Source organism: Apus apus, chromosome 12, assembly GCF_020740795.1.
Source record: "Apus apus isolate bApuApu2 chromosome 12, bApuApu2.pri.cur, whole genome shotgun sequence".
NCBI classification, from domain to species: domain Eukaryota; kingdom Metazoa; phylum Chordata; class Aves; order Apodiformes; family Apodidae; genus Apus; species Apus apus.
Genome location: NC_067293.1, coordinates 10,012,018 through 10,037,899, shown reverse-complemented (window position 1 = coordinate 10,037,899; position 25,882 = coordinate 10,012,018). Strand labels below are relative to the sequence as shown.

Genomic DNA, 25,882 nt, shown 5'->3' with positions numbered 1-25,882 from the left:
TAATGTAAGGTCTGTGCTGGGTGGTGAAATCCCGTATTTGATCCAATTGATGGGTGTTATTACTATAGAAGTGATTAAACTTAGTATCGTGCAAAGTCTGTTTGCAGTATGAAACTGCTGTTTCACGTGATGCATTTTTGTAATCCTCTGTAGAGCTCTGTACCCTGGACTGTGGCAGCCACGGTGTCTGCTCAAGAGGGCTGTGCCAGTGTGAAGAGGGCTGGGTGGGACCAACCTGTGAAGAACGCACCTGCCACTCTCACTGTGCTGAGCACGGGCAGTGCAAGGATGGGAAGTGTGAGTGCAGCCCTGGATGGGAAGGGGACCACTGCACCATTGGTAAGGGCCTTTTGTATCTCTTGAAATAAAATACATGAAATCTTAACCAGTTATGAAAAGATCTGCTATAGCCATCGGTCTGCTTCAAGTCATATTGAAAAACAGAGACCCCGAATCAGGCCAGGTGTAAAAAGGCACTTCTGCACTGTTGCTGCACCCTGCTTGTCCCACAGAATAGCAGCTCAGTGCAGCTTTCTGTTTAGAGGAAATAACATTGATGATTTTTTTTTTTTTAAACCATAAAAACACACAAAAGAAAGATATCTTGATCCTAACATATCTTTGGGTTGTGTTCATATGTGAACTTTGAGTCTTGAGAGAAAAAATTGTTTAATAAAGAGAAGGTATGAAGGGGCTGAAGCTATTATTCATCTTAAGTAATATTTGCATTAAATTTTTTGCCTTCATGCTGAAGGATTTACATATTTTACTTATTACTAGAGGTGTTTTTTCTAGAGCTGGCCTCTTAACAATACTCCTAATAAGGTAGAGCTTTCAGATCTTTTTAGAAGTGTATATGCAGAGGTAGTAGTTACATTTTTCAGTTAAATACAACAGGTTTTTGCAAAATCTGATAGTATTTCTTGCTAAAATGTCACAAAGCAAGATTATTCATAAACATTTTAATTGTTTATAATAGCAGGATATCTAATCTTCAGAGGTAAGCAGCCAGCTATGGCTCAAGCTGTCCTCTGCATGCCTGTCATCAAATGGAGAACCATCACATACTTAACAAGTTTTGATCACAGTAGCAAGAATAGATCTGACTGCAGTAAGAGGGGGACACTTTCTATCTAACCAACAGGTTGGCAAGCCATAAGCAAATGGTGTCTGTATTTGCATTTGGGTACAGATGTTCAATCCATCTCAGATTTGTTCTTTTCTTTTTTAAGCTCACTACTTAGATGCTGTTCGAGGTAAGATATTCATATCAGCATTGTGCTAGAATGGTGAAAAGATCCAAAAGTATTGGGAATGGCCTGTTTTGTGTTACCTGTCTTGTCTGAGCTTCTGTACTGCTAAGCTGCCAGAATAGATAAAACATTTGTTTGTGGAGGTATATACACACTGAGAAGGACTTACAGAAAAAAATGCAGTTTTAAGCAAATAATGTGCTCGATTCATTTGCAGAGTTGTAGAGATGTAAGCATGTTTTATGTGGCCATCTGATGTGCTGTTAGGCAAATCAGATTTTTTGCTCTCAGTCCAAAGTAATGACAGAGCTGAGCACTTGCTCAAAAGACTTTGTGTTGATCGTGTCTTCCGTGAGAACAAAAATAGTCATATTTTTTTGTCATTTGTGTTTGAAGTAACTTTATTTTGATAGAGAAGTACACCTTTTTAAAGCTGTCTAGGCTAGATGTGATGCAGCTCTCTTCAAATCATTTGATGCAAGAGTTAAATTTTTTGTTGGTGTGTGTCTGGTGCTGCTCATTTGATTTCTGTGCCTTGCCACAGATCCTGCTTGGTTATGGCAGCACAAGTGTCTTCCCCAAGTTTGGCAGCATCCCTCCATCCTGGCCATGCTGAGAGGAGCAATGATGCTTGTTGCCCCTCTACAAAAATGCTGCTGGCTGAAATACCAAACTCACCAATATGCCAGAAAGACTTGGGAGTTTATGATGTATTTATTACTTTATTTCTTTGGAATTAGATAATAATAAAAACATGTAGGCATTCATTTGGTTATATTTGTCTTGGAGGATAACCACACAGCAGCAAAATACAGTCATATATAAGAAATTAATTCACTCAGCAGAACAGTGAAGTGAACTGGAAAAACATCCCCATTACCCAGAACAGCTTTTACATCCTGCGCTTTCCCTCAGTTCCCCAAAAGAGGCAAATTATTGGGTTTTATAGTATATAATAGAATAGCAAAATGGCTTGGGTTGGAAGGGACCTTAAAAGTCACCTGATTCCAACCCCCCAGAGGGACACCTCCCACTAGAATATCTGGTGGTTGACAACTTCATGCAGCAACTTTCAGAACTGTAATGTGAGGAAGTGGTGCCACTCAGCTCTCCCAGACAAGAGTCAGGGTCTCCAGTCTCCTTGTTTGCAGATGTGATTGATAAACTGGGCTGAAGGTGAAAAGGGGAGAGATGATGTGTCCAGCGTAAAGTTGCCAGGAAATGTGCTGCATGTTGGGCTGTAAGTCAGAGCCTGACAGACCAAGTGTACAGATTCTCTGGTCCTCTGATCAGCTCCTCCAGTGCCATTTTGGAGCATCTGTATCTTGGGGCTGCCAAACACACATGCAGACTTTTCCTCCAGAAAAATTCTCTTATAATATGTTAGTGTTGATGTTCACTATCAAGTACAGAATGGCTTCCAGTTCCTTTATGTCCATGCTGGCAAAAAGAAAGGAGCCCTCTTAGAAGAGATGCCTCTTGAACTGTTAAGCTTATTGCTGAGCTTTATCCATTGTCCATTGGCTCCACGTGGGACATGGTGAGGATGTGGCAAATGTCTGAGCTGGCACTGAACTGTGCAAGCAGATGGACATGAGTGTACACATCCAAGAGACAATTCCTCTGTCACTCTTACAGGCAAGAGGTCTAGCTGAGAATGTCCAAGTTACTATTGATTCAGAGTTTTCAGGTATGTAATCTAGAGGATGCTACAGTCATTGTGTTCCGGTTTTGAGCTAGAATCAGAGCCGTGAAAGGGCAAGTGTTTGCCATATTTCAGGTGGCCATAATGTGAAGGAAGTAAAACTGGACATTGGAAGGAAACACTGCCTCATTTACCTTCTGTAGAAAGAATTGTATTGTAGCAGAAATTAAACTGGCTTTTTCTTAGTCAGCTGAGTATTTATGAACAGAATAAAAAGGACATTTCTACTACCTGCAATGTGTAGGATTATGTCCACCAATGCCAGATTGTCATTTAAACAATATTTTCCATGTTTATCTTTGAAATAAACATTGATTATGTATATACCTTCCTTTGGGATCTACAACTTATTTTTCAATAAGTAGAGAAAGAGATGGACATGGCAGACGGTTAAATATTTTCTAATAAGTTTACTCATTTCCTTCCTGCATGCAAAATGTTACACACTGAAAAAAGTCCTCATTCCTCACTGAGAAATTACTTTTGGGCAAGCAAAGGGAGGAACCAGATGGGGATTTTTCCATATTTGGCCAAAAATATAAATGACTTGCAAGGGACCTGTGATTGTTTGAAGGCAGAAAGTATAATAATATATAAAAGAACGGTGAAGAATAATTACAAATGTAAAGGAAGAGAAGAAAACTCCTCCATGAAGGCTTCTTTTTTTTTTTTTTTTTAACATCTTCTCTAGATGGTTGCCCAGGTCTCTGTTACGGAAATGGGAGGTGCACGCTGGATCAGAACGGGTGGCACTGTGTTTGTCAAGTGGGCTGGAGTGGCTCAGGATGTAACGTTGTCATGGAAATGGTGTGTGGAGATAACCTGGACAATGATGGAGGTATGATACATAATTCATGTCTCTTTGTTTATTTGTCACATGCTTGATTTTCATTTGAATCCATAGTTTTGGTTTATGTTTTCCTTTTTGTCACAGAATGTCAGTGTTTGGGGTGGGGACAGACCCTTGTGCTAGATAATATTCAAGGCAGAAGTTGTGTGTCCCGGACCTATTATCCCAGTAATTTTTTCTTTAAAAAAAAATTACCAAGTAATTTCTTCTATCTCCTTTCCACTCTATCTCACGTTCACAACAACTCCATCATCTCAGAAGAGACAGGCAATGGATGCCAAAGTGTAAAAAACCTCTGTGACAGTCAAAATGCATCCAGAGTTTAGTCTTATGTTAGTATTAAATGAATATATTTGCAAGCATAAAGCATTCATTTACAGATGCTTTTTCAAAATTAATCTCTTCCTTAATGTTTCCACTGAGACACAGCACAGTTCTTGTAATTCTCTGGACCTGTATTTGAACAACTGGTGAGTAAGCTAGTGTAGAAAGTGCACAGAAGTAATTTTTGTAAGTCACATGAACGGAGAGCTCTGTGCTCTTTTTCACCAATTGAACTAGGGTATTTGGCACAAGATGCTCCCTGTCTCAGACCTCTATAGTCTTGATTCATTCTAAGGCTAAGTAAGTTCTAGGTTTGCTGGGAAAAACATAGTTCTTTCATAAGTTAGGCTCTGCCTCCTTTCCAGTAGTTCATTCTAATGCACGAGCTAGTGTCTTTCTTTTCAGGGAAAACATCCAGACTCTATTTCGAACTCACCAGTGAGAGAAAAGCCACAACATTCCTCACTGATTGCTCTCCAAGTTAATTATTTTCCCTATCTATTTTAGGAGTACTCATTTACTGAACAGTCAAGAAAGACTATTGCTTTCCTCTCTTTTACTTATTGCCATCCTTCACAGTGTGCTTGCCCCTACACTTGAAGCTCTGCAGCTTTCTCATTCAGACTGTGAATACATCTGTCCCAAGGACAGTTAGATTTTTTTTCCTTAGATTTTACACTGAGATGCATTGAAATACATATTATGTTATTGTGTCATGCTTACAGATCGTCTCAGTGTCTTGAGTGAGATCTCCTACCCCACTGTACTGCCAAACCTTAGTGTAATGACTGTATATTTTCTTCTAGGTCATTGATAAATTAAGCTTGATTCAGTGCCAAGAACTGAGGTCACTGTGGGACCTCAGTAAAAACATTCTGAATCAGTGATGATTCCTCATTTACAGATATATTTTGAGACCTTCAGATTTTGTATCCTGTGGGCTCTAAGACCATGCTGTCCTTTGGCAAAGGCTTCCTCATTTCTGAACCCCATTCAAAAATCCCTTTATTCCTCTCTCCTCCTTCCTTTTCCACCTTTTTTTTCAAGCCTTCTCCCAGCCATCTCAGCCCACTCTCCCTTTCCCTCTGGTCCCACTGCTGGCATCAAGGCCCCCCAGGGTCTCTCCCACCTGCCCACTGCTCTTCCCTGCTGGCCCAGCCATACTGACTCACTCCCCTGCACTCTTCAAGCTGTCCACAAAAACCCTGTTCTGCTTATAATATATGTAAAGCATCTTCAGAGACACTATGAACTGGCTCTGTATAAACTGCCCTGTAGTGTGATTTTGGGTGCTTTATATTCTGCAATAACTGTGAGTTATTGAAAGACTTGGCAGTTTTAACTCTAAATCTCTTGGAATTTAGCAGTTTAAGGCAGACACTTAACATCATTTCATTGCAGGTTTTAAAAGTAATTTTCTTTTTCCTTTTTAATGGTAACATAACATGGACTAGGACAGCTCTGTTGACATTACAATTAGAGATAAGTGCAGAGAGAAATATTTAATTAAACTGACTGCTACAGATGGGCTAAAAGTAATTAAGTTTCCTTCACAATCAGTTCTATAGAAGAAAATAAAATTATTAAAATTGAATGTATTAAAACCACTTCTCTTTATATATGAAGTTCATAGGACCTGAGTTGTCATAAACATAAATTAGAAAAATTCTCCTAAAGTCATTGGAGTTATACCAGTGTTACATCACCATGAAATCAGAAGCTGGTTCCTGGTGTTTTGGGCCTTGTATACATACACAACAGTAAAAATAGAAATTAGGAAGGAGACGTGACATTACCTGTCAAATCATGTTTGTGGGGAGGTTGTGCCTTTGACTATGAGAACATTAGGGTGGCAGAATGACTGCCCATCATGCTGTATAACTGGGTTAGGTTCGTCAAGATAGAAGCTGTTAGCACTTTCTCCTGCAGGTGTGATGAGCTGAGAACGGGCGCTCATCTGAGTGACAGAAACTCAGCTGATGGTAAGAACTTCCTGAGCCGTTAGGGTGTGATCACATTCAGGCAGAGAGACACAGCCCAGATGATCATGCTCAAGACCTGATTTAGTGCCCTTGTATATTACAAATCAGGGTCTTATTCATTCCAATTGTGTTTAACTCAAACATTTATATTTCAGTCCTTGGGAGGTGTTTTGTGCTTCAGGTTCATTAGGAGGAAGTAGCAACCAAAGAAAAAAGGTGTAGTAAAGTTGAACAATTATTATTTCAAACAAACACTAATTTCAGAAGTTAGAGTGATAATTTTGTGTAGTTTCCCATTGATTTATTTTACAGTACTTTCAGACATTGAAAAACTGATCTTTTTACTATATAAAAATACATTCAAATACATGGTAGAAAAAAATGTGTTAGAAAATGAAGTATTCTATTAGCTTCCAACTGTAGGGATTGAATAATGTCATTTATTTGGCATGAGAAATGTTAGTGCTATAGACTGGTTGTAGTAATAGCACAAAAGCTGTTGGAGGGAGGAAGTCCTGAATTCAGTTTTTAAAGGGCTGGTATATTAGTGTAAAGGGAGGTCCCAGGCATCCCGGTTCTGCAGATGCTGAAGCACCAAGTTCCCCATCCATGCAGTTATCCATGGTGGTAAGCTTACACACATGTGGAAATATTTTCCTTGCAGAGAGGATACTGTTTCTTTCAGAGCCCTGTTCACTTGTACCCTGACAGTACCGTAACTGCCTTTCCCATAACTCTCCATCCTCCATCTCTCCACTAACTCTGTTAGTTTTTCCTCCTTGCAGACTTAAGGGCATGTTTACCTGTTCAAATATCACTACAAATATCATTGCAAAGGTCTTAGCATTACAACAGATGCACAACGGCACGGTTTGTACTTGCTCTTGTGGGGTGCATCTGCAGTCTGTTAACACCATGATGTCCATTAAATCATGCCAAGAAGTCAAGCAGATGTCCTTTGCACCAGGGCCTTTCCCTCACCAGGGCTTCCCTCAGCACCACATTATTCTCCCATTCATTATTCTCCATCTCTCCTTGTCATGACTGACATGATTTCATTTTCAGTTTAAAAGATAACCATTTAGCTCATCTGAGCAAGTAATTTTCTCTTGTCCTGCCATTACTTTAGACTTATTTGGAAGCTTCAGTAGGTCCAGGAGATTCCTTGAAAGCTCTGCTGGGTCTGTGTGGGCAAGTGTGGGTGTCCTGGGTGAAAGAGGCAGAGCCCACTGCTGTGGGACACACAGGGCACCTGGCACCAGCTCACAGGTCACCCCCCTCCCTGCTGAACCACCACCTACCTGCTGTTGAGGCCTCTATTGACATTGCTGCTGCACATCCAGGGCTTTGGCTGAAGCTGAAAGTTGCAGCCTGTCAGTCCCATTCATTTCTTTGATACAGATCTCTCATTTAAGTTTCCCTGGATTTCTTGTTAGTTTCCTCTTTCTTTCATGAATCAATCTTGACTGTTTGTTTTTAAGGAAAATACTATTTACTACAAGCTTTGAATTCTCTTCCAAATGTCTCTTCAGTCACTTCAGACAGTTATTGTGGCTTTCTCCAAGCTTTTCCAAGCACAGGAAAGTATATGACTCAGCATAGCCTGGCGTTGATAACCAGTGCTGCTAAAATATTGATGCATTTCTGATCCATCCATTGGCATTTTAATAACCTATCCATCACTGAGATATGGAGTCCATATATAAGTAATATGCTATTATTACACAATATAAATAATACTGATGGGAATGGTTTTCATTGTTGCTGAGCAGCAAGGGCTCCCTGGGGACACTTACAGCGTCAGAAAGCAATGCCTTGATGTATTTGCATTCTCCTGTGCATGGAAGGCCAAACACCTCCAGTAGTCACTGGATAGAATGCTCTGCGGCCTTTCCACAGGCACACTGGTGGGTTTCCAGTGTCTTTACACAAATGCCAGTGTTCCCAGTTACTTGCCTCACTGTGTGCTGTGTGCTACAGTGCTACTGGTACAGTCTAAGAAGCAGCTTGGATGAATGCACACAAATAAGCACTAGAGGCTCGTGTTTCTTACTGCTGCTTCATCTCTTCTCAAGTTCCTCTTTGATTCAGTTTGCTTAGATTCCTGGCAACCCTAATTGGACTTATCTGAGCCTGTGGTGAAACAAGTGGGAACAGGCATTGGTTACTGCTTATTTGAAATCTGTAAAAGAAAGCAAAAAATATAAGTTGAAGACTCCTGTGGAATTATTTTTTTTTTCTTTTTTCTTCACAAACAGCAATAGTATTGAACAATTGGTCATGTGAATGCACCATAAAGCTCCAATCCTTCAAGTGTTGAGAGTCACTATGTTGGTTTTTTTAGGTTGGCCTACATAAGGAGTTTAGAGAACAAGGTCTGCTTACTATAAGCAGAAACTTAAAGCCCCTTTTCCCGTTTTTTGAAAATATTCTGAACATTGTTCTCAGAGCCCCATTGCTGGCTCAGACTCACTGGGGTCAGTGCAGAGGGAGCAGGAGGGCCCTTACACACATGTCACTGCGTCCCTCTGCTGCGGTGACAGTGAAGGTCGTTGGTATTACTCATACCTTGTGTAGTATATTGGTTGGGGCTTGAATTTCAGATGACTGAGCCAGTACATTTATCAGTATGTGTGTGAGTAAAACTGCATACGTGTATATGCAAGTGCCTTGGAAGTGTACACACCACTTGAAGTATTCCAGGTTTGGCATTAACTGTAAAACTTCAAACCTATTGTAGGGGACGTTAGTAGTGTCTTCTTCATGTGTGACAAAAGCTTGAACTCTGCTCCTTTAATGAACTTTAAAATAGAAGAATAGTTATTTTAAGTATTATTGCTATTCACATTTTGCTTGCCAGAACCTGATGACAGTGGATGGTTTATTAAAATAACTAACCCAGTAACATGGCAGGTAGAGTCTACTTGAATATATTGTTTTCATGCCAGTTAGTAAAGCGGTTTAATAGAAAGAAGCCACAGTGAAAGTTATTGCATGCTGCACTGGTGAACCAGGGAAGCCACCACTGCCAAAACCAGAACGGCTTCATTCTTTCCATCCCCTGCCAGTGACCACACCCAGCACCTCTTTAACGTCCTCGGGTGTTCAGCTAACTAAAGAATTTGTACTCATTATGAGCACCGATCCATTTTCAGCAACATGAACTATTTTGATATTCCCATATTTGCAGTCATGAATTGCAAGTAATTCAAGGTTAGATGATAGGACTAGAAAAGCCAGGATTTGAAAAGGAGATGGCATAGAGCTCTTCAGATCAGGCCCAGAATGTGTTGCTTGTTCTTGCTGTTGGCTTATAGCTGACAAAATGCCTCTTCCTTTTCCAACGGTGACCTTATTTTATTGAGGATTTAATATGGATATTATGCAGCATATGGAAAGCTCAAATCCGAAACCTATAAAATATAGTCACTTTACACATTTGCCAAACATGGTAAGTAAAGAGGGTCCTTAGCTCCATTGCCAGTTTTTCTGGCTGCTGAAGGTGATCATCCATTTAGGAGAGATTGCTGCATAATATGTACATTAGGGACTGTGCTGTACCTAGTACAGCCTGAGCCTTCCATGACTGCAGTAGCGATGTAGCTGAGAAGGTAATTTCATCCCACTTGTGGCATTCTTTCCATCATATTAAATAAGGAAAAATACAGATAAATGTATAAACCAGAAAATGTATTTGTTTGATGAAAAACATTGTGTGATTCCATTGACACTAACTTCTGACACAATAAGTATCATACGTTACAGAAAGCTTCTGGAAAGGATCCCTTCCTCAGCAAGGAAATGGGAAAATCTTGTCCTAGCTCTGTGAGCTGTGGCAATGCAGAGAGGAGTGGTGTGACTGAAAACAGAGCAACTTGTTTTGGCATGCTCTGCCATTTCTTTGAGGTTGTTTAAATTATTTAAGGGTGCTATGACATGCTTTTTATCTTCAAGTCGATCTTTGTGAATTCTATTTTAGCAGTAATACTAAAAATCTTTTAACTGTCTAATTTACTTAAAAAAACCAAAAATGCCAGTTCATCGTTATCCCTTGTATACAAAACAGATTCCTGGAATTATGTGAAACCATCATTTCAGACTCATCAAAATGTGAATCACTTTATTAGATGATCTGTAGTGCACTGTGAGGGTGCCTGACTACCTTTTCCATAGCATAAATTAAAAAAAATGCTAATGGGAAACCAAAATAATTTACACCTCTGTAATGCATTTTAGTCTGCACTTATTCTGTGATGCACTTAGTGGTAATTGACAGTAAAAACATCATCATACAGGCTCCCTCCCTGTAGGGATTACAGGTTTTGCTGTTTGCTGTGCACACTCCTGACTGTTGTCTCCTGAGATTTAAAAGAAAACCTGCTGTTTTCTTAACACAGTGAGTCTTTTAATAGTCAGTTCCTGATACAAAAACTTAATAAAAATTTGTTGAGAATTCACTGACATATTTGTAGCATTTTCAAGTGACTGAGTTTGATGTTACAGTTTATAACAAGATTTATTTGTTTTTCTGAGTTATTCTCCTGTATTCAAATTCTTATTTCAAATAGGATTGACTTGTTGAAAATGTTATCCTCACATGCACTTACTAATATGATTTGCATTATCATAAACTGACTATATGTAACCTGGGATTCTGTACCACCTTGTTTTACCTGGTTCACTTTAATGGGTATCATGCTGAATTACAGTAGGTTCTTTTGGGGTTTTAGATTTGGGGTTGTTTTGTTTTCTTTTAAATGATCTAAGTTAAAACTAAAGTCTTAAATGAGCCTAAAGTGTAACAAAGATTTTATTTTGGTGTAAGAGTTCTCTATTTGCCTCAAAATGGGTGTTTTATTCTTTTACTTCAGCACAAAGTGTGAAAAATATTTTTCAGTTTTATCCAAGTTAATTTTTTCATTTTTTTGTAATTTTGTTTGATCATTTGGGGAAAAAAAAGGTAGAAGTTGCATTATTCAGACAATCTTGGTTAATAATTCTTAAATACACTCACCCAGTGGCCTGAGTTAGGCTTGAGCCAAATATGTGACATTAAGAGTCAGTAGAGGAGCTGGTGCTGCTGCACCTCCTGCCTTGCTGCCCATGGAGCATCTTCTCCCAGCTTAGCATCTTCCTTCTCATTTACTCTGTATGGTTGAGTGGGGAAACTGAAATAAATTGTCACCTAATCAATGAAAAGAGTTTTTTAAATGCAAAAAAAAGGAAAGAATGGGTGTGAGAGAGAGAAGCCATGAATGATAACCTGTAGTCTAGAAGATGCCTACTTTGGATTAACATTTCTATTTTGGTTGGCAATTTCTTCCTCTGATGACTGAAAGGAGGTTTTAGTGGGGTGGGTGTTGGTCTCTTCTCCCAAGTAACAAGCAATAGGACAGGAGGAAATGGCCTCAAGTTGTCCAGGAGAAGTTTAGACTGGATGTTAGGAAAAATGTCCTCCCTGAAAGGGTTGTCAGGCACTGGCACAGACTGCCCAGGGAAATGGCAGAGTCACCATCCCTGGAGGGATTTCAGAGATGTGTAGATGTGGTGCTGAGGGACATGGTTTAGTGGTGTTCTTGGCAGTGCTGGGTAAATGATCACACACAATGATCTTACGGGTCTTTTTCAACCAAAATGATTCTGTGATTCTATGACTTTGTAGCCTTTACTCACAAGGCCATAAGCTGTTCCTGGTGTATCCAGCACTTTGTACACTCATGATGCTGTCAGGATAAATACTGTTCTCACCATGGGTTACTCAGATGGGCTTTGGGGACTTCACACTCCTGCTAATGGGAAACCTGCCCTTTTGTAGCCCTGAGAGCCTAGAGAGGGAAATGAAACCAGGTGCAAGTAATTCGAACCAAAATAGCTCCATTAGCAGAACCTGGAAGACTTTGTAAGAACATCACTTTGCTGACATGGAAAGTGCAAAGGAAAGATGAAAATTGAGTCTGACTGGAAGATGGAAGACTGTACAGCATGAACGGACAGTGTTTGTTGCAGGCATGTAAGCTGCTGACTGAAGCAAAGAAGAATGAGAACTCTGTTAGAGAAAGCAAAGTATTTGTTAATTTTTATAGCTATTCACTTTCTAAGCAAATCTTCATATTCTAATATTTCTATTTTCACTTTTATTTCTTACATAAGTGAGAGATTAAGGTCAGCTCAGTTCCCACATTTAATGGCTTGTTGACAACGCAAAAATTAATCAGTTACTGTGGAATATATTATTCAAAAAATAGCTCTCCCATGGATACTGTTATCTAAAGTAAGTGTGCCTTTTTTTTTTTTTTATTAGTACTTACTCTGTCAGACCAATGTTCATCAAGTTTCCCAGGTGGACAGCAGTCACCTTGTAGAAATCAGTAACTTTCAGAAAGTACCTTAACCCCCTAAATGAGACTTGTCACTACCATAACCATTCCACCAGCAGGAACCAGCCCTGAATAGCTACACTTAACCAACCATGTCAGAGCCCTCTGCAGTGATCTTCACCAGTATAAAGCAAAAGCAAGAGAATTTAATTTATTTATCACCTTTTCACATCTAGTAGAATTGTCTCATATTTAAAGTCTTGGAGAATCTACTAGTAATTTGATGCTTTTTAGGTCACTTACTAAGAACAAAGAGTTTAATTCCTTGGACAAAAAAAAAGAGGAAACAATAACACATTTTTTTCTTCCTCTTCAGGTTTCAACCCAAAAAGCTCTATCAGAACACAATGAAAATCCCTCTGGTTCATATCATGAGCTCCTCCATCCACTTCCTGTGTGGTTTTGTTTAGACTGGAGGCCTCTTACTGTTTCAGCTTACTCATTTCCTAGTGGATTTCCATCACTTTCTAGGTTTTCCTGATTATAAAGTGACTGCTACGCTCAAAGTCCATCAACTCAATGTTTTCCTATGAAGTTCTTCTCCCAACCCTGGCAAATGCCTGTTGTCTCTGGGACTGGGGGAATATGGAAAGAACTTAAAGCATGCTCTGACCTGTAGCTCTGCCAGCTTTGCTGGATCCAAGGATCTTAGATTATTGTTGCCAGCTATCTACAGTTGCCCTTGGCACATTATCACAAAAACTAGCCTCCTTCTCTCCAATTTTCCAGCTGCAGTAGGTTAGATTTCTTAATATTTTTTTGCTTAGCCAAGCAATTACCTTGCTCAAGGTCAGGCAAGGATTCTCAGATTCCAAGAAAGCCATTTCATTATACTCGTTTGTTCTGTAAAAGGGTTTTGCTTTCTTTTCAAAGTGAATATTTTATGCTGTTATTTACCGAGCATTCACATGGGGCAATGTGCTCTATTGAGAAAAGAGCAGAGTTGGCTGAGGGTTGGTCTTGCACCCATTAAGATCAATGACAAAACTTCCCTGATAAGGCAGTTTGCCCTGAGGAGATACAGGGTTTATAGGCATCAAAGCCCTGGTTCGAACCAAGCACGAAAAGTCAAAGCCTGAAGTGAAAAAATCTGACAGCATGTTGATCCTGTATCATTCTGATTTTACCACAAGGGAAATCCATACAGTGATATGACCACTCCACATTTATTCAGACTGACCTTGTTAAAAATACAACGAGGTATCTTTGTTGTAGGATACAATGCCTTAATCTTGCTTTATATGCATTAGTGTACTTGTCAATCCAAGCAAGTTAGCAACTGCCAAGTCATAAAATGGATATTTAAGGAGGTATTGGACATTTTACCATACCTTATTAAATCTCTTTCTGGTTGAGTATGTGATTTAGGCAATTTGGATGTGTAAGCAGCTGAAAGAAGCAATTAAATGCCAATAGCCCAATGTTAAGTTTTATTTAGGTGCTTGATTTAGCTGCACTTCAGATGTGCTTCACTTTTGCTCATAAGCTTTGGACATTTTGGTAAATGAATTTCACCCAGTAATGTCGTTGCAAGTTTGTCCATAAGGAAATGTAGACTTTTGAAAACAAACAAACAAACAACAACACATTTATTTCTCCTGCTTTTCGTGCTTGAAAGTGGAGGGAAGAAGAATGGGTTTATTTTAATTTTCCAAATTTGCTTTCCTGGTCCAAACATCCATGGAGAAGAATGTATCTGCCAGGTAATTGGGATAGAGCCTGCAGCAAGATGGATATTTGTATATCACCCACTACTAAAGGAGCCTAGTTACAATTCTGCTCTTTTTGCCCATTCTAGTATTGCAATCAATAAATAAAAAGTAAACATCCTAAAGCACTAATAAAACTGTATTCTGGGCTTACAAGAGAAGTCAGACAACTGTAACAAGAACCTTTTTTTACTATTGTGGTGAGGATGCCTATGACAGTTGGATAACATTTCAGCCTTCATTACTGCAGACTGGTTAGCAGTGCATGTTCATCACAGGTGTGGACAGGCAGAAGTGACAATTAAGGATTGTTAGAGAGATGAGCTGCACAGTGTGGATCATGCATCTGTTGGATTAACAAGTATTGTGATTTTCTTATTCTGTCTGTTCTGCCTGCTCTTCCCTGCTCCCTTGGTTTGTAGGTTCTGTTTTCTCATTGTTTTGTGGGGGTTTTATGAGGTGATACAGTGTTAATGAGCAGAGAGAAATACCCCCCCTGGACTAAGCATGGATGGTAATACTGTATTGAATTTGAATATGTCATCATCAGCGTGCCTTCCAATTATTAAATACCTCTTGTGCTCTCCAGTGGTAAACATGGTGCTTTATTCTCAGAGTGGCTGTTTCCTGAACTTTCTGTTCTCTCTGTTCTAGATGGCTTGACAGACTGTGTAGACCCTGACTGCTGTCAGCAAAGCAATTGTTACGCAAGTCCCCTCTGCCAGGGTTCACCTGATCCCCTGGACCTGATCCAGCACAGCCAGCCACCCTTCTCTCAGCACCCTCCAAGGCTCTTTTATGACCGAATCAGATTCCTTATTGGGAAGGAAAGCACTCATGTCATCCCAGGAGATGTCTCATTTGAGAGCAGGTGAGTTTTCTTTAGATGAAAGACTTTTCTGAATATTGAGAACTGCAATGAAATTCTTTAACCAGAAAAAAAAGAAAAAAACAGTGATATGTGGATAGCTGAGAATTCTTCACTGCTGATCAAAAAATACTTAAAAGGGACAGCAAATATTTATGTACCAACAGCTGAGGATCTTGTGTATCAGGTTCTCGTGAACCTTTCTAGTTCATTAAAGTGTCACAGCAACAAACTACTACTCTTACTAGCAGGACTTTGCTGTGGAAGGTAGTTGCCTCATCCTTACTAAACAACTGGGAGAAGTTCAGCCCCTCAGGCTGCAGGTACAGATAATGGCAGGAAGCAGAAGGACAGGTTGGATTCGTATACACTGTGTTCAGTCAACTTTCTGCCCAGTATAATGTAATTACTATTTAGTGTAATAAATTCAACATGTATCACTTACATACAATCCAGCTGCCTAATTACCAAACTTTTTGGGGTTTACTACAATAATAGACCGGTGTGGAGTTTAGCATTTTGTGCTGCAGGTTACTCTCAAACTGTCATATAAAACAGCAGTGTGAGCTCTGAGCATTTGTGAGATTGGCCGAAAAAATAGGGAAGGAGCACTTCCTTGCCCAGAAAACCTGGCAACACTTATTTTCTTGAATATTTGAAGTATAGGAGCACAGAAGTTTATACGCTGTAGTTCACCTGGGAAGCTATAACTTACATGCTGACAAAGAGATCCACAAATCATCCACATCACATAACTATTACCTTGTCAACTAGGGCTATACATTAGATAAACCACATTCCAGTAATAAGGGCATAAGAATTTGTTTATTTTCCCAGTACAGTATATAGCACTTAGGTTACAACCTGAACTTCATGCCATAGCTCCACACAAATTGAGTGTGCTTTCTCTTTGCAACTTATTAATTTTTGATAAAGTAAATATGTAAACAGAGTCTGTATTGATCTGAAATGCCTAAACATTTAATCACTATTAATAATGTAACAGGTTGTTATAAATATGTAGAGCAATAGGGCATGAGAATGAGCTCCGTGAAAAACACCCACCTCTGGTGGCAGGTCTCTTGCTGGTGGAACAGTGCCATGGCACCTGGATCAAGGTCCTTGGTGGCCTGCATGCAGTTTAACCCAAAAATCAACAGTAAAAGATTTTCATCATCAAAATGCCTTGGGGAGAGGTGTTTTCATGGAGGAGGTGAGCACTCAGGTTGCCTGTATGGTGTTCTGTAACACTGCAAATGTTAGCAGCCAGATTGCACATAATCCCATCAACATGCTTTTATAGATATAAGGAACTGATCTTTTAACGCTATCATTGATGGGATTTAACTTGGATTTAAAAGCTTTTTCTGAGCATAGTATTTCATTTTGTTAGCCTGGTATCTGCTATGCCTTTGAAGACTGAAGAGCAGCAAAGGCATATGTAGGAGCAGCAGCCCACCCTTGCCATGGATTGATACCTTATACCTCCAAGGAATATGACTTGTTCTTGCACTGGTGCACTGTTCACAAGCCAGGTGTCATTTCCTCCCACTGTAAAGAAGTTATTAGTTTGGTGAGGAGTTCATTTGGATTCAGATGAGGCTGTCTGTATCTTTGTCATCAGGGCAGTGCCTGGAGACTTGTGCTGTGCCATGTCTCCTGGGTTTTGTCAACAGTAATCTGCAGTGTGCTGGGCACCCCAAGGAGTTCATCATCCACACTTTGCTTGATCCTCAAGTCTTCCAGGCTGTTGAAAAATTGCTCATCCGTAAGTCAAATATTATTAAAAACTGCCAGAATTTTCCTCAAGGTTGACAGATCTCAGAAGGAGGCAATAGCTGAGCTGTGCTGCCTCTGTTCAGAAATCTGCCTCTGACATTGTCAATCTGACTGTCATCTAGTGTCCTGGGAATTAAGATTACTGAAATATACTGTGGTTACAGTAAAAAAATCAGAAATCTGTGATGCTGCCTATCTGGTACAGACCAAAGAATGCTTTAGGGTTTTTAATCTCCTTTTGGCTATTGCTGAAAAGGTTGTGTCCAGGCAGATGATATTAAGCAAGGCTGCCTTAAATACCACTTATTTTTTAGCATTGGTGGTTCAACAAGAAATGTTGGAAGGATTGGATGAAGCAGTGGCATTTATTTGTTTCAGAGCACTGGCATTCATTCCCACTGGTGCTCAAATTTGCAAAGGCCTGTCTGGTGCTTTTTTTTTTTTCTCCTTTGCAAGAGGTTTCTGAGACCATTGGGAAGATTAAGGAAGAAACATCTATGCAATGTTTTCAGTCTTCTGATTCAAATGATTTTGTGCAGTGTTTTACTGTACCATAGGTCAGTTGAACTCCAATACTGGCAAAGTTTGCATGAATCTCCGTGTAGATAAAGCCAAAGTGATGTAGAATAGATTTGGGAAAGCTATACAAAATTGTGAGGATTCTCTCTGTCCTTCAGACTGAAGGTGTTTTGTCTCTGCCATGTCCTGGCATTTTCAGCATATCTGAAATAGCAAAATTATTTGTTCAAACAACTGCTGGGATATCTATCCTTTTACCTTTCCTTCTTAAACTTTAGCTTAGATCTAATTTTTTAACATTTGGCTTCTGCAATGTAATCAGGGTGTTGTCTTAACCCCTGGCTGAATACCACACCAAAATTAATATGAAATAACTAAATGTTTTCAAAACATATTTTGCTTTTCATTTTGTCAAAGCTGTGTCATATGTAGTGGTTTTTTACAAACTGAAACTGTGACATACTGAAAGGCATATTAGACACACCCTGAATAAATGGAAATGTACTTGCTCACATCAGGAATTATTTTGACCTACTGCATGTAGCAGGGTGTAGGAGATTAAAATGTTTTCATCAGCTTCTGTTCTCAGGAAGGTTTTTAGTCTGTTCCTTTGCTGAATATTTTTAATGCATGCTGCTGGCAAGCTATTTGACTCACTGCAAATTGCCTACAAAAAGGGTCCAGTGTTTGGTACTGAATTAATTACCCTTCAAAGGCTGCTTACAGCAACATTGTCAGCAGGCAGAAATGAATGTACCTTACTAGCCTTTAGCTTAATTTCTCTGATTGAAGATTTTAATCAGAAATGTAGTACAGTAAATGACATCCTCTGGTAACGTGACACTTGCAAATTCACAAGTTGCTTGATAGAGTTTCACATCTGAGGCTGTCTCAGCCTGAGGTGCTCTGAGAATATTGGTAACTTAACAGACAAAACAAAAGCAAAAAAAAATAAATTGGAGAGAAGTGGTAGTAGAGGAAGACAGAATGGTGGTGGAATAGTAAAATGCTTGACAAGTATTGAAAGAATGCATCTAGAATTTTAATTTCTATTTCTATTGTACATTAGAGATGTCAAACAAACTGCCTGATGGCAGAGAGATGAGACCTGCAGAGCTGAGATCCTCAGTTACACGTGGAATGACCCAGGAAGCATTGACAGAGAAATCCTGCTTCTTTCAGGCCACCTGCAACCCGTGGGCATCTCAGCTTTCTCTTAAAAAGCCAACTGCTCCCTCTGGAGTTGCAAATTTAGTACAGCTTGCCAGGGGACTAGAAACTGGTCTCTCTGTTAAAATTAAGAAAAGCAGTGAGTGGTAGCAAGGTCCACAGCTCATCTGGAAAGAGGGTGAGTGTTGAAGCAAGGGAGCGTGAAGTGGCAGTTGCGTATGAAGTGGCATCACTGCAGGGAACATGCTCTGAAAGTCTGGTAAGGCAAGAAACTAGGTGAGGTCTTCTGCAAGCAGCAAAGCTGCAGGGAACCCACATACCATCACACCTCCTGGCACGGGGATCCACTTTGGGAGCTGTCAGGGCCTTGGAGAAGGAGTGAGAATCTGCTGCAAGCTGGGGGTTGTTTGTTACCTCCCTGAGCCTTTTAGATGAGTACTGTTCATAAAGTAACTGAAAAATGTTTTTATACCTGCAGTGAAAGCAAAAATTAAAACTAATTCTGATCAAATGCTTAGTCAGAGATTTAGTAGGTGGTGGTAATTCAAGAAGAGGCCAGAGAGTAGAAGACTTTCCAACTTAGAGTAGGTAGTAAAAATATAGTAAATAATAAGAACAAATGTAGCAATATAGAGGCAGGCAGGCTAAGAACATTTTAAATCTAAAAGATTGGAAAGACAGTTCAATACAGATGAATGTAGATTAATGAGGTTTATGAGTCTTTATCACATACTGTAAATGTGTATGGCTTGTAAAATATGATGAATAAAAAAGGAGCAAGAAAGTTGAAAGATAAGTCTCTTAATATTATTTATGAATAATGAGAAGTAAAGTGAAACACTATATATGAAATAATGAAGACTTGGATGAGTTGTTAACTCACAAATCTGTGAGCTTGATAAAATATGAGGACAGAGTGGAGTCAGAAGACAGGTCCATGTGGACTGAACAAACGAGGGTATGGGAATAATGTTCTGAATAATGATTACTCTTAGGCTTCTGTCTCTCTCACACCAATGGGTGTTTTAAATACCTGAAGTGCACTATTAAAGGGACTTGGAAAGGAAAGGCGAGTCTATTGGTGTTAGAAATTTGAGAAAACAAAAGAAACCTTTATTTTCTGCTCTAACAAATCAAAGATTAATCAAACCTGTTGGTTCTGTTGAGTGAGTCTTCTCAGTCTGATGACACCCAAAAGTTTAACTGCCTTCAGTGGAGCAGTAGGTTTAGTCCACAAATGGGGCCACAAGCAATTTAGGTAATGCAGAAAACAAAAAGGTGGTAAATCAGAACTCTGTTTTGCATACTGGCAGTAATGAAGCCTCTCCCATTCCTCTGGGGTTTTTCAGCATCTTTGCAGCTTCTTATGTCCTGGGAACATGGAAGTCATTTTAGCAACTGTGGTGAATGGTGAACTCACAAAGGGCTTGATTTTTACCAATTGCATTTTCTCAGGTCATAGACAGGTTTGATAATATCATAGTAATAAATAAGTGTCCTGTTGAGTGGCTTGGGAGAATGGCATGTTATGAAACAAGTCAGAACTTTCAGAAATTTATGGTCTCAAATTTGTATGATTTTACTGGATCATGATCAATTAATCTCTCAAGGGATATTCTTTAAATTCATATATAGACTCCTAAATAACTGTCATCTGAGGATAAAGTTTTCCCTTTAGATTACATATTCACTGTGCAAAGGTAGGATGTGTCTGTTGAGGTCCACCATGAACTTTCGAATTGAGAGAGGAATGTAACAATGTCTAAATTTATGCTTATTGTTTATATTGACAAGTTACTGCTGGTTCCCTTTATGAGTATTCTGTTGGTTTTGACCTTAGATGTCTTAACATTATCAAAAGCCTTCTCCATACACTGTTCACTTCATTAAAGTACCTAAAGGTGTTTCAGTGGAAAGCCCTTAATGTAAGCCATGTAAGCCCTTAAGAGAATTCCACTTGCTCCTAATCTGCACCATGAGGTTATTTTACATCTTGTTCTTCACCCTTGATGAGACTTGTCTCCTTTACATTTCAGTCTTCAAATACAAAAGGCCAAAGCTAAGAAAAAGAGAGTAATTTCTTCACCATTTCCGTGGATAGGGTGAAAGTAATGGTCTTAAAGGGCAGTGGTGGAGATTCAAATTACGCAATAGGAGAAAAATGCCCTGAGTAAAGCACTTGAACAGAAGCACTGGAATGGGTTACTATGTGGTGAGTTATGGAGTTAGACAAGCATCTGAATGGAGTAATTCAGGTATAGTTGATCTTACCTGAGGCAAAGGAATGGACAAGATAAAGTCTTGTATTTCCTTTCAGCTCTCATTTTCTCTGATTCTGTGATCCTGTTAGCCTCCAATTAGACCCACTTAGTACTGAGTTCACCTTCCTGTCCATTGACTTTCATGCGTTCTGCTGTGCTGCCATATTCCAGCCTCTTTACTGGAATGGTAGGATTTTTACGCTGGAAAGTGGGTGCAAGTGAAAGACATCCCAGAGGGAGTTTAAAAGGGTATAACATGTGATGAGGGTTTGAGAAGAATGTGTGTTACACTCGATTAGGCACTCTCTGAATTTACCTCTGTAACTTTCTGAAGTTCAGTGGAGACCATGTGTCTCACTGCTGCCTTATCACATTAGTTCAGCTTTTTTCTAATAGACAGCGATGCCCTACTCTTAGCAGCAGAGAATGAGGTTTCATTCTCCCCTTTCACAAATCATCACCCCCTAGAGCTGCAGCAAGCTAAATCGTGCTATCAGTGAAACCTTTGCAGTGCTATTCAATGGCAGAACAAATTATATCCTGAAAGATAGTCAGAGATGGAAATATATTCTTGAAATGGGAGCGATTCATAGGAGAGTCTTTGGGTTGTTGTCACAAGATAATGGATTTTCAAATCAATCTTTTGGACTTGTTTGAATTTTCGTTCAAAAGGAACAGTTGCAATGGTATCAGTGTAGTTCTGTCTGTCTGGGACAGAAGTACAGCACTGTGTCTGAAATGCATGCCCTTTTCACCCTACTGATGTGTCTGACATGTTGCCTTCCCTACTCTTTCTGTTTCAGACGGGCGTGTGTCATTCGAGGCCAGGTGGTAGCAGTAGATGGAACACCTTTGGTTGGAGTGAACGTCAGTTTTCTGCACCACAATGAGTATGGATACACCATCAGTCGACAAGATGGAAGGTCAGACTTTCATGTATGGTCTTTCACTGGTTTAGATTTGTGTAGTTAGGGCTGCCTGCTACCTTTTATTCATGTACAAAATTTGCATAGACACTACTGTTTGTAGTGTGGCTTGAGGATGGCCATCTGGCCCTCTGCTCTGAGAGGACATTTAGTTAGAACTCTCTGGGGTAAAAGGACCAAAGAAGACATAGAAGAAGAAAAAACCTGAACATCAACAAGATTACAGTGACATTCAACACTGAAAAACGTGTGAAAAATGTGACAGTGCTGCTGTAACAGCACCTTCTTGACGTTATAATATTTTCACTAGTCAGGCTTTCCAGAAAATTCCCTGTCTTTTTTTTTTTTTCTGTTGTCAGCTGTGATATCTTCCAAGTAGGTTATTGAGGTGTCAATGAAGTTAACTCCTTTAGTTGATCACCTAAAACACAGAAGTAGAAGTGAGGACAGACTCTTTCCAGAGCCAGAGTGGTTAAATTCCAGAGTCAGTCCTGAATTATGCTGCCTTCCTTCTCTTCCCCAGCCCTGTAGGGCTGAGTTGAGTTCTCAGTGAGAGATGAAGTTCCTGTATATTCTATATTGCACTCCAGGGTTGACCATCCATTTTCAGTAGGGTCATGATTTGCTCCTGAACTTGAATTAAGGTGCTAAGGGCAGTTTAAGACTTCATCTTCCTTGGCTGTTTTATGAATTAAAGAAATGAGAAGCTATCTTTCAACAAGGAAAGAGTGTAATTTGCCACTGTTACCACAGTTTTGGGGGTTTTTTGTTTGGTTTTGTCAATTTGTAAAAGTAGAGGAGCATGCATATTTATTTACCTTAGTTTATTGACTTTCAAATTGCACTACTGAAAATTAGTAATTATCATTTCCTCTTTTTGCTAGCCTGAATAAAGTTGTTGTGTTAAAATATGCTACCTGTATTTCACTGTGAATGTGATCAATGTCATTTGGGAAATGTGATGAGATATGCATAATTAAGTCTGACTTCTTATCACAGTTTGTTACCATCAAAAACCTCCATAATAGAGGCATTCAATAATACCAAGGGTGAAGTATCTATTTACATATTACCTTATGTTGCCTGACTACAGATGTCAGCAACTCAGAAAATTGAGACTCTGTATATTGTGCCTTCTATGTCCCACTGTTTTGCAGCCCAGATATGCCAAAGGTTTTTCACAACAGATCCCAAAGGATCACCTGCCTTCTGTACAAGAGCTGATTCAGTTCTCACTGCAATTAATCGGCATCTTTCCCAAAAATGCCATACCCTGCACGAAGGGATCTCCTGCTCAATGCACTGAACCTTTTCCTCCTGCTAGTTTTAGAAAAAGGGAAACGGACATGTTAATGGAGATAAGGCCCAACAGGCTTTAAGACCTCTTATTCTGCATGCTGTACCTGTTTAGATTATGGGTAGCATTCCTTTTCTGGGCTTGGAATTTCTTTTCATATACATAAAAATAAGTGGGTCCACACTCTTTTTACAAATGCCTCGTTAATATCAATTCTAATTGATAAATAGAGGGGAGATAGGCCAAGTAACAGCAAAGTTCTGCACCTTGTTATTGATGCCTGCAGGGAGGAAGCACAGAGAGGTAAAGCTGCTCCATGAATACCAAGGTGAATCTGGGATGGCACTCTTGAGTGATTTCACATAGAATATTAAGGGTTGTAATAAGCAGCATGAAGTTTTTATTTGTGATGCATTGACAGTTGTGGCAATATGATGATAAAAAGAAACAAAGCATTTTGATTTCTCTTTTCCAGTTTTGACCTTGTGGCTGTTGGAGGCATCTCTGTCACTCTAGTTTTTGACAGATCTCCTTTCATACCTGAAAAAAGAACACTTTGGTTGCCTTGGAATAGGTTTATAATTGTAGACAAAGTTGTAATGCAGAGAACACAGTCGGACGCGCCATCTTGTGACATGAGCAGTTTTATCAGCCCAAACCCGATTGTGCTCCCTTCACCCTTGACAGCATTTGGAGGGTCCTGTCCTGAAAGAGGAACTGTTATTCCAGAGCTACAGGTAATGAAAAGCCTTTCAAATTAACAAATTGTTCCATTGCAGAACAAGTTCTAGGCAATTTTAGAAGATGTTACCAAATACTGATCAATTAACTGCTGCGATGTTACTTGTCAGAATCACACCAATGCCTGTCTCTTTAGTAGTGTTGTACAAGATGCTTTTTTCTTTCCTTCTTTCTTTTTGTTGGTATTTTAAGGTGCTTTATTTCTTACCTCCAAATAGAAGAAAGTGGGGAGTCCTAACATGATTTATTATTGAAATCCTGATTTGTTTGTACTGATGCACGAAATCATTCCTAGGTTGCAGATAAACAGTGCAACATCCCCATACATTAGTGTGAGACATGATCCAAGATGCTTTGAAGACTCCTAAAGATGTTTAATCTGCTCACATCTTCTAGTTCTTTACTATGGCTTCTCTAGCTATATTTAGCTTCTTGCTTTTTCTTACTTTCTTTCCAAGGTAGAGCAATGTTAACATGATTTTTAGGATTGTTTTTGTTTTAATGTCTGTTTTCTTGACAGCCCTTAAGTGTTGAGAAGCATTTTCTAACTAACCACATATTTAACTGTTCTTTTATTTGGAACTTAAAAGAGACTGTATGAGTCAACATACAATAAAATACAACTAGGCAGGTTTCATACTGTGTTAACCCCCATAATTTTTAATATGTTGTTTGAGCAGTTAGAGTTAAAGCAATAAGGCCTTACTAGGTTCTCTTTAAATTTAACTGAGCAAGTCTGGAAGATAATTTTGGAGGCTACCTGTAGACACAAATATTTCCAGCCTTTTCTTTTTTTCTCAGAAAAGTGTTGCTACCAATTAAGGGCCTTTATTCTACATGTAAGAGACCTCTGATTGAACTTGGTTGTGTCTGAACATCTTCATAACTATTAAAAACACTATCAACCAGTTGATGGCCATAGTGTTTCTGCACAGAACGTACAAAATGAAAACTAATGAATATAAATGATGAATAACTGATGCACACTAGTAAGAATAACCTGGGCCACATTAGTCTTCATGAGGTATTCCTAGGTCGTCTTTAAACAGCAAAGTACACAAAGATTGCATTCCCTCAAAGGGAAATTGTCCCCAGTCTTTTTTTTGTCATTGGATGGTCCTTGGAGGATTAAGTTCATTGTTCAGTTTCAGAGAAATGAACAAAAAGTAACCCAGAATAATGGGAGAAGGAGATATATTAGCATGTATCAATGCATGAGTGTTTCTTCCTACTTTTCTATTAAAAAATAAGAAGAGATGTCAGATGTACGACAGAGGGGGCAGCTGGGATGTCAGCAGGGAAGAAGGGGAACACTGCAAATCAGGAACAGTAAAGGGAGCAGGATTTCCCTGGCAAGATGACATTTCATATGTCAAAACGACAAGTGCTGGCAGGCCTCCAGCTGTACTGCAGCAGTCCTGTGACAGTGATACTGTTGCAATGTGCAAATAAAATTGTTTTGAAAGTGAAGTAATCTCTTCTTAGACAAGAGAAACTGAAAAACTGGGGAGTATGAACAAAACAGTTTGTATTTTTCCAAGCTTGACAAATTTAACATTGTGACAGGTTGGCTTGTTATTATGGAAATACAGTAAAATCATTAACTTTATTAAGCACAGTCTAGGTTTCAGTGGCTTTTGACTTACTGCAGTGGCATCCTCCAACAAGCTGCTTTCTTCTCTTGCCTGCTTCTCCTCACAGTCTGTCCCAGAAGAGCTACTTTCTCTCAGATCACAAGAGCTAAATCCCTTTTTGTAGCTCCAAGGCCCACATCATTCAAAAGGTCAAGGCCAAGTTTCTTTTTTCCCTCACAAGCTTGCAGTCTTTGCAGTCCTTCTAGTTGCTGAGGGCTTATCTTCACAGGTTCACAGAATCATTCTGGTTGGAAAAGACCTTTAAGATCATCGAGTCCAGCCATTAACCTAACTCTGCTCTGTCCAGTGCTAAACTGCATCCCTAAGCACCTCATCTACTCATCTTTTAAACACCTCCAGGGGTGTCTTTGTTGCAACCAGGAATTGATACTACCCCACAATTGTTAGACCTGGAGTACTGTGTCCAGTTCTGGAGCCCCCAACACAGGAAGGACATGGAGCTGTTGGAGCAAGTCCAGAGGAAGGC

At 39.5% G+C, this 25,882-nt stretch overlaps 1 protein-coding gene across 4 annotated transcripts in view; it reads left to right on the top strand.

Moving 5' to 3' along the window:
• Positions 1-25,882, top strand: part of TENM1 (teneurin transmembrane protein 1) — a 314,346-nt gene that overhangs the window by 219,851 nt on the left and 68,613 nt on the right. For 3 of the 4 annotated variants that reach the window (XM_051630327.1, XM_051630323.1, XM_051630324.1), the window contains 6 exons: positions 154-339; positions 1,233-1,256; positions 3,650-3,796; positions 14,855-15,071; positions 21,601-21,720; positions 23,496-23,757. In XM_051630327.1, coding sequence (XP_051486287.1) covers positions 154-339; positions 1,233-1,256; positions 3,650-3,796; positions 14,855-15,071; positions 21,601-21,720; positions 23,496-23,757 — 956 coding nt within the window. The remainder of the gene's footprint in view (positions 1-153; positions 340-1,232; positions 1,257-3,649; positions 3,797-14,854; positions 15,072-21,600; positions 21,721-23,495; positions 23,758-25,882) is intronic. The other variant, XM_051630326.1, reaches the window with a different exon arrangement.